The sequence below is a fragment of the Benincasa hispida genome, chromosome 3 (genome assembly GCF_009727055.1).
Source record: "Benincasa hispida cultivar B227 chromosome 3, ASM972705v1, whole genome shotgun sequence".
NCBI lineage: Eukaryota > Viridiplantae > Streptophyta > Magnoliopsida > Cucurbitales > Cucurbitaceae > Benincasa > Benincasa hispida.
The window spans coordinates 16,977,963-16,987,514 of record NC_052351.1 but is presented as its reverse complement, the minus strand read 5'-3'; the positions used below and the strand labels follow the sequence as shown (position 1 = coordinate 16,987,514).

Here is a 9,552-nt window from a genome sequence, read left to right as displayed (position 1 = left end):
CAGTACACATAGGTTTAAATTATCCAAAATAGAAAATAGAATAGTTATCATATTTTAGTTCAAGTAGATATATTTATCCATAAATTTTAAACTTGACTCATGAACGACAACTCATCAATCCAAGACTATAAATATATATATATATAAATTTAACGTAAAAACAGATGGGTTTTTTCTTAAAAAAAAAAAAAGAAAGAAAGAAAGAAACTTAGAATGGATTTGGTTATATAATACCAAAAAGGCTTAAAAAGATTGGAAGAAAATTAAATATTTAATCCAACTTAAAGATGAAAATTACTCGCTGGATTTCTTTATTTGAATTTTGATGAATTGGTATCCAAACAGAAAACGAATATTCCTACGTATCACGTATATAAAACCATCCGTCCACCGGCATTTACGGACTGCAAACAAGTTATTTATTTATTTACTATTATTATTATTATTGATTTTCTGGCGTACAGAATTCAACAACCAAGTTATCTTGAAGTAATTATTGCATCTGCCTCTCAAAATTCAAAAACCCACCCTTCATTCTTCAACTTCCCCTCCTCGAATCCCCTGCCATGGCTGCCATTTCGCGGTTCATAGCTCCGCTTCTATTGCTCTCTCTCGTCAATCTCTGCAATGGAGGTATTACCAGTAGATTCATGAGGAAACTTGAAGCCTCCGTCGATATGCCCGCCGAAGCTTTCCCCTCACCCGCCGGTCACAACGCACCGGAACAGGTCTCGCCCATCGAAATCCTGATATCCAAGATTTTCAGCGACAATCATTTTTCGACATGGTCTTTTATTGTTTCCGTGAATTTGCAGGTCCATATAACACAGGGAGATCGCCATGGCAGAGGCGTTATAATTTCTTGGGTGACGCCATTGTCGCCTAAACCTAATGTTGTCAGATATTGGGCCGCGAATAGCGACGAGAAGCACGACCACAAAGTACAGTCGAGAATCACCACTTATAAATATTATAATTACACTTCGGGATTCATCCACCACGCCACCATTAAGGATCTTGAGGTTCGTTCTCTCCTTGCTCTGTTCGTTAAACCCTATTCCCTTTTTCTTTATCCAGTTTGTTCCTGAAAAATTGCATTGCAGTACGACACCAAATACTTTTATGAGATTGAGAGTGGCGATGCAACGCGTCGGTTTTTTTTCACAACGCCTCCCGCCGTCGGTCCTGATGTTCCATACACATTCGGCATCATTGGTAACTGTTTGATCGCTTTCTTCCTCGCACATGATTCGATCCTATTCTTTGTTTTGATAAACCAGCTTTTAGTAATTGCATTACCTCCGTAGGCGATCTTGGACAGACTTATGATTCGAATCAAACGTTTGAGCACTATTATTCAAATTCGAAGGGACAAGCGGTGCTGTACGTCGGAGATCTTTCTTACGCTGACAATCATCCGTTTCACGATAACAGGAAGTGGGATACCTGGGGTCGATTTGTCGAGAAGAGCACTGCATATCAGCCGTGGATTTGGACCGCCGGTAACCACGAGTTGGATTTTGCTCCAGAAATTGTAAGAACAGAACAGAACAAGAACAATATATCTTCTATTTATACTTAAATTTTGAAGCTAATCTTCTTTTATTGTTTCAGGGAGAAAACACCCCGTTTAAGCCTTTTACGCATCGGTATCACGTCCCTTACAAATCAGCTCAAAGCACATCGCCGCTCTGGTATTCCATCAAGCGTGCTTCTGCCTACATTATAGTCCTTTCTTCTTATTCTGCTTATGGTATGTAATGTTTAATTATTGTGATTTGGGTATTCAATTACTGTAAAAAAAGGGGAAAAAAGAGCTCAGAAAGGAAGCTTCGTTGTTCTTTCAGGAACATATACTCCACAATATGAGTGGCTACAAAAGGAATTTACGAAGGTGAAGAGAGAGGAGACACCATGGTTGATTGTTATGCTTCATTCTCCTTGGTATAATAGTTACGAGTACCATTATATGGAAGGGGAGAGCATGAGGGTCATGTTTGAACCCTGGTTTGTTCAGAACAAAGTGGATCTTGTTCTTTCTGGCCATGTCCATGCTTATGAGCGTTCGGTATTTGAGCTTCTTCCATGACTTATTTTGACAAGCTTTTGAGATGGGGATTTGATAAAATATTGATTGTTTGTTTTTTCTTGTGATAGGAGCGAGTGTCCAACGTGAGATACAATATTACAAATCGATTAAGCACTCCAATTAGAGACATTAATGCGCCAATCTACATAACAATTGGCGATGGCGGCAATATTGAAGGCCTGGCTAACCAGTGAGTAACTGAGTATCATCATATCTTTGATTTTTGTTAGATTAAACTTGAAATCAGAAAAAGGGATGAAATAAAAAATAGAAAAAAAATATCTTTTTTGAGCCTCTGCTTTTTAGAGATTGTGTGGGGGCTAGGCTAGGTATGATATATGTTTAGAATATAATAATGTAAAGGTGTAATGGGTTTGGTTTATGCAGATTCACAGAACCACAACCAAGTTACTCGGCATTTAGGGAGGCAAGCTTCGGACATGCAGTGCTTGAAATAAAGAATCGAACTCATGCATATTATACATGGCACCGCAACCATGACAATGAGCCTGTTGCTGCAGAATCGCTTTGGATATATAACAGATATTTTTACCCCGAAGATGAGAGTTCTCAATAGCTAGCTTTTGAGTAGTCTAACCCATTCAAAACAAATATTTCCTTTTCGCGTTCTGTAGGCCAATGGTAGTGCCTTTCAATTTCTACTTTTTTTTTTTTTTTTTTTTTAATGGTCTGCTAATTTAATATCTTCATTCCTGTTGCCCACAAAAGTGAATAAAAATTAACTATGGGTTGTACTTATTCTACATGTTCCCTTTTCGTGAAAAAAAAACCAATGGTTGAAGCTTGTGTGTAGTGGACATTTTCAAGTCGAAGTCCACTCTCCGGCCAAAGGAACAAATTGTGGATGGGAGAAAATAGCAGAATAACTACAAGTTGCGTTTCTATTATACAGATATAAAGAATCTCTAATCTATAACCATTCAATAAATATAATGAATAAACATGTCATTTCTGATCGTAACTTAACTTGTCAAAATTCTATAATTTGTACTAATTCTGTTAACATAATATATTTTAACTAGATTTGTGGTTGGTTATTAAATACTGAAGTGCATCCAGATATTTGTCTAATCATGTCATAATTTGACAAAGACAAAGTCTTTTTATTTTTTATTTTTTTTGAAATATTTTAATTATTTTTTAGATGGGAGTGAGATCCACAAAGATAGATGTCACTCTCGCCCTAACATAAAAAGTAAATCAAAATATTTATGATATGGGAATTAAATCCATTATAAATGAATGATGTTTGACTTTTTTTAAAAAAAAAAAATTGAAAACATGATGTTTACCCCTAATTAAGGCGTTAAGTCTACTTTTGAATTGTAGAAATAGAGATTTCAATAGCAAAGACTAATAGATAAATTGATTTTAATAACCACTAAGTAAATTAGAATAAGCTCTGTGCTTCCATGGTAAAATTATAAGTAGCGTGTAAGTAAGAATCAATTAATTTTAATTATAGGCTAATAAACTCATCAATCAAATAAATATAAATTAATTGACAAAATATGGTTTCAATAGAATTGGTTTGAATCTTCTAAAAAATAGTAAATTACAAAAATCACCCTTGAAGTATGATGATAGTTGCAATTGAACCAAACTTTCAATTGAAAAAATTGGGCCTCTAAACTTCTAATTATAGAAATCGGGGGAATGGGAGAGGGAGTGGGGAAAAAAATCCCAACAGGGATGGGAATGCATTCTTCTTCTACATATTTATTTAATATAGTTATCTAATGTTACATTATTATTATTATTATTATTATTATTATTATTATTATATAAATATTACATTTAAATTACAAATTTGATTATTTATTGGAAAAGATAATGAATATATTTAAATTGAATGTTTAAATTTAGATTATATATGTGAATAATTTAATTTATATTTATTTCTTTCTACTAAAATTAATTAACTTTTTTAGGTCAAAATTTGAGTAATTTATTTTTAAATTTAAATTGTCATATAAAACTAACTATAATAAATAATTTAGTGATAAAGTTAATTATTTAATTAAAATTTGTTCAAATTAGTGATTTAAATTAATTGGTTTTTTTTTAAAAAAAAAAAAGGAAAAAAATTCCCCATGGGGAATCCGATCTCCGCGAATTCCCCGGGGATGGGATCCCTGGCCCTGCCCCGTCCTGTGAATATCTCTAATCGGGCCTATAAATGATAAAAAAAAAAAAAATTGAACTCTCGAACTTTACAATTATGCAAGTTTTATGGTTCAATTTTAGCACATGTGAACACTCAACTTTTAAAATTAAAAGTTAAAAAAAAAAAAATAGTTTGAAATTGAATATTTATAAATAGCATGGCTCCATCGATAGTATATATTCGCATTCTAACCTCCATAAAATTTTAAACTGTTTATCAATATTTTTTTTTGAAAGATTATTTATTTTATTTTAAATATAATTTTGTTTGGAAACAACATTACCTGTGTTCAGGAACAACATTACACTTATGAAAGAGATTGTTGGTTTTAGATTAAGGTGATCATCGATCGATCGGGATCGATTTTTTGATCAAATTGACATCGAACCAAGCATAATCAGTTCTATACCTTGTCAAATCGGTCCGACCATCATCTAAACAAAAAACACGTCGGCCGATCGATCGGTCAGTTTGGTTGGTTTTGGATTTTTAAATTTTGTTTTTAAATACTTAGATAGTCTAAGAGAGTTTTATAAATTTTCAATAGTCTAAGTTAGACTTAGAAAAATGCTATATTTAATTATTTACATTTTACCACTTAGTTGTTAGTACTAAGTAGTTAGTACTATTAGGTAAAAGTTATAATTAGTTATAAATCATTATAACGCTTATAGATAGTAAATTTCTAGTATGATAGAAACAGAAACCAGGAATAGAAACAGGAAAAAAAAATGGCAATGGAACTTCAATCAACGGTTGTGGCTTCATTTTTAGATAGAAACAAAAAGTAGAAACCCCAGGCAAGGCACGCGTGAAGTGATATGATTTAAAAAAAAAAAAAAAGAAGTAACATATATCGGTCGGGTCGGTCGAGACCCGACCTGCCATCTTGGGCGACCGACGTGGAAGTCGGTTCAAATAATGCCTAACCGACTCCAACCGAACTTCACTAATTACCGCTCGCCCGACTTGATTTCGGCCGGTTTGGGTTGTTTGGGTCAGTTTTTTGGTATGTCATGCTCACCCCTATGTTAGATAGATATATATATATATATATAGTTAAAGAAAGTGAAATAATTAAATATTGAAACATAAAATTGAATTTAATTGTGTAGATTAAATTCATTGTTGAGAAACTTTCAAATTGGATTGAAACTTCAAATTAAAATGATGTTTCATATACAAATTTAACATGTATGAAAGTTAAATTAGTAGTATCTTCAATTTGAATGAGTTATCTTTAATTTTTGTCAAGTAACAACTTAATTGAGTTAAAATTGACAAATTATTCAATTTTTTATTTATTTGATTTTATATTATATTGTTGAAAGTTACTAAATTGTTAGCGTATGTTAGAAATGACTTTGGGCTTTTCGCCCATGGCAAAAGAAAAAAGAAGTTTTTAACCATTTTGTAATCATTTATTTAAATTAATGCCAAGAATTAATTGAATTAATTAGTGTAAAATTCATTCTACAATAACTTGTAAAACGGTTTTTATTTAATTCTTCAATTAATTCTAAAAAGGTCTTTATTCTTCAATTATTTTTCCTTTAAAAGGGGTTCTTAGTTTTTGAAAAAGGAGAAGAAGATTTTGCCTTTTCTTCTTTCTCATTTTTTTCTCTAGATTTACTATTTTCTGAGCAAATTTTCATCAATTCCAACCCATTCTCCGATGAGTGCATGTCAAAAAGCGAGAGTTGTGTTAACTTGGGGAGAACCAGCTTTGGCTATTTAGCATTGAGGTCGCGCCGATCTTGCTTTCAAGGCAGTGAGTTTATCTACAGCATAACGATCAACATTTGGTTCCAACAATTTGAAAGCAAAATAGTTTCCATTCTGTTCTAAATGTTGATCAAATCCAAAAAGGTCCTCCTCAATAATAATGAAAGATGGCACGAGAGACCAATGAGGTAAGATCCGTATTCGTTGGATTATGGTAGTAACATCACATTTTGGAATGATGCCCCATCTTCAATACTCCCCATAATCAAGAATCTTGTGGTGGAGGCCTTCGCATAGGGGTTTATAGAGGATTTGACGGCATTTGATGAAACTCCAATTGAGATTGTTGATGATGTTGTTGTTTGTTAATGTTTATACCCTATACCTTTTGTCCATAATGTCTGGATGTTTTTTTCCCCTGATTGATGGAGTTGATGAACTCTTCAACTTGGTTGCCTCTAGTGTTAGAATAATTTATGATTTGGCATAAAATTTTGTTGAAATGTGAGATTTTGAAAATAATATCATGAGTTTCCACATGAATAGGTGTAAATAGTGGATGTGTAATTAAGTCATATAAAAATCAAGATACATACTCAAGAATATAAAAGGCTATCATTGTTCCAATAGTGTTAGGCCATTGCATTGAAACTAGGATGATATGGAAAATAGAAAATGTTGATTAGTTATTGAAGGAAATTTGGATGTCAAGAGAATGAGATTATAGAAGATTCACATTAATAATCCATTTTCCTTGAGTCATGCATTGCATGTTCTCTCTAAAACTTTTTATATGAAGATCAAATCATATCAATTGAATATGGTTTTGGTTGCCAAATTTGTAATAGAAACCTAAGCATGAGGTTAGTGATACAAATCTTCTATATTTACATATACACTAAATAAAATTCAGTTGAGATTTATAAAAATTTCATAAATTTGGCAAGAAATTATGGATCATTATATTAATTGAGGTGTTGATTGTTGATTTGTTAGACTGCAATTTATTTGTTGATATTTTTGGTTGAATTTACTCTTGATTGATTCGATGATGGTTGATGTGACATGTGTTGACGTGGCTAGCTCATGTAATTTATCAATTTATTCCATAAATTAAATTTTTACATTTGGTATTTATTTAATTGTTATATTTAACCATGATATTCAATATATATTTGAATATTTCATGAGTAACAAATTGTTCATGACAAGTGCGATAAGAAATAATAATATTATTATTGATTATTGTTAATGGGATGTTATTTTGATCAATTTTGAGTAAGTAATTATCATGTTAGCATGGATGAAATAATATTCCACGTGTTATGTTTGACAAAGTTAATATATGATTAATGTCATGAATTCTCATATATTATGTTTGCCCATTAATTCCATGAAATAGAAAAGTATGTCTGCCATCATACTTTTAATTGAGTATTATTCTATACTGTTATGTTGATTGTCACATAGCTTGTTGATAGTATGACAATATGCAAAATTTATTATTTAGGAAACTTGTAGACATTGATGGTAATTTAAGATATTGTCTAAGTTATAAAATATGTGATATTTTGTAAGGACTTTTCATATATATATAAGTGAGAACAACTATCTCCATTGGTATGAGACTTTTTGGAGTCGAACCCAAAAACAAAGCCACGAGGGCTTATGCCAAAAGTAGACAAAATATCATACTAATGTGAAGATATTTAGAGATTTGTTGTCCCTAATAAGTGGTATCAAAGTCATGCCCTGGTTTACTCATGTTGATATAATCCTTAGTGTCGAACAAAGATGTATTGGAACCTCAAATGTATTGTGGTGTGATCCATGGTTGAACTATATGGGATAGGCAGTATGTTCTGGTGAAAAGGAGTTAGCCTAGATAAGAGTTACAAAAATGGATGGCTACTTCAAGGGAGGCTTAGTTGGTCCTTTGTTCGAAAGGAGGATTGTTGGGAATACGGCCAAAGTCCTACATTGGTTAGATAAGATAAGGGGTACGCAGGTGTACATATATATAATTTCAATTTACTGAAAGTCTTTATTGAGCATGCTAGGATTTTGAAAATAGAAAATTGTTGGGAATGTCCTAGAACTCGTAGTTCGTGTTAAACATTATATTTTATCAATAACAATGACTTGTTGATTTTGCATCTCATTATGAAAATCCAATAAACGCATCCTTGGCTATAGTCTGAATGCTGTAACTTTATGTAGTAACATAAACAGGATCAAGTTGACAGTATATAGCCTAAATGGTCTAATAAGTATATGGATGAAATTGGGTATCTCATCCTGGTAACACTATTGGATGCGACCCATTCTGTAGTTGTTACAAGAAGTTGTAAGTTGCTACAAACAATGTGATCCACAAATCGTTCATGTTGAGACATGAGAGTGGAGACATCCTATGCAATGAGTTTGCATATAGACTAGACCACAAAAATAGTCACTTTTCTTTATAACGATCGTTTACTGTTAAAACTAATTATTTCATTTATTATATAACCTAGGTTAACTCGATCTTAATCCTGAGCTAGCTATGAACTTCTGTTTGTTCGGGATTATCCTTTGATCTGCAAATGGTGAGAGTAGTCCAACAACACTGCTCAATAAGCTTACCATTTTGGGGATAAGACCGGATGAATAGTTGGGGACATAGCCTTGCAAGATGGAATTCACTCCTACCCTATTTAGAGTTAGAAGATAGGTTGTTCTATTAAGTACTGATTCCAAGTCTTGAACAATCGGGGCCCGCCTTCTCATGATAGAGAAAGAATTTGATTCATAGAGATTATGAATTAGAATTGTTCATTAGAGGATCAATAGGAACTTAAGGAACAAGATGTAGTCATATGGGTAAAATGGTATTTTTGACCTAGCTGTGATTACAAACAACCTGTGAAGGATCGACTTACTGATTATGGTTATTAAGTGGACATAATATATCTACAGTGAGGAGAGTTCAACTATGGGCTATAGTGGAGTGTCCCATTAGTTAACGAATGGGGGTTAGATCGGGCTAATGAGTTTACCTGATTAACCTCGAATCGTTGGAGCCCATGATTTGTAGATCCGTGAGGTCTCCATACTAGCTCGTAAATGAATAAGCTTTAGAGTAGCTTGAGAAATTAATTTGAAACGTTCAAATTAAACGGAACAAGAGAATAAATATTTAAATATGATTTAAATATATAAAGATGATTATTGTGCAAAATTTAATTTAATATTTGATATTAAATTAATTTAAGAAAATCAAGTTTTGAATTAAAATGATTTAAAATCATTTTTTGTTTTAAAAGAAAATGGAAAAATGTTTTTCATGGTTGCATAAAATGGAAAATGAGTTTTCTCCATTACTATTATCTTTATGCTCACACAAAAACCATTATCTTCTCTACTTTGATTCTCCAAGCATGAGCTGCAAGCCATGTACTCCATCTCTTTGCATGTTCATATATTATATATAAAGAAGATTGGAGTTGTTAGAGAAGGTGGAACACAAAATTTTAAGAGAAAATTTTCTGAAGAAGAAACTGTTTTCTTC

General features: G+C 32.3%; 1 protein-coding gene across 1 annotated transcript; it reads left to right on the top strand.

Annotated features, from left to right (window-relative positions):
• The first annotated feature begins 414 nt into the window (after window positions 1–414).
• LOC120074041 (purple acid phosphatase 5) lies at window positions 415–2,848 on the top strand. The gene is made up of 8 exons (XM_039027021.1): window positions 415–728; window positions 816–1,022; window positions 1,104–1,215; window positions 1,308–1,534; window positions 1,615–1,753; window positions 1,848–2,068; window positions 2,158–2,279; window positions 2,477–2,848. The coding sequence occupies exons 1-8, from the start codon at window positions 567–569 to the stop codon at window positions 2,664–2,666; spliced, it is 1,380 nt and encodes a 459-aa protein (XP_038882949.1). The 5' UTR covers window positions 415–566; the 3' UTR covers window positions 2,667–2,848.
• The last annotated feature ends 6,704 nt before the right edge of the window (window positions 2,849–9,552 follow it).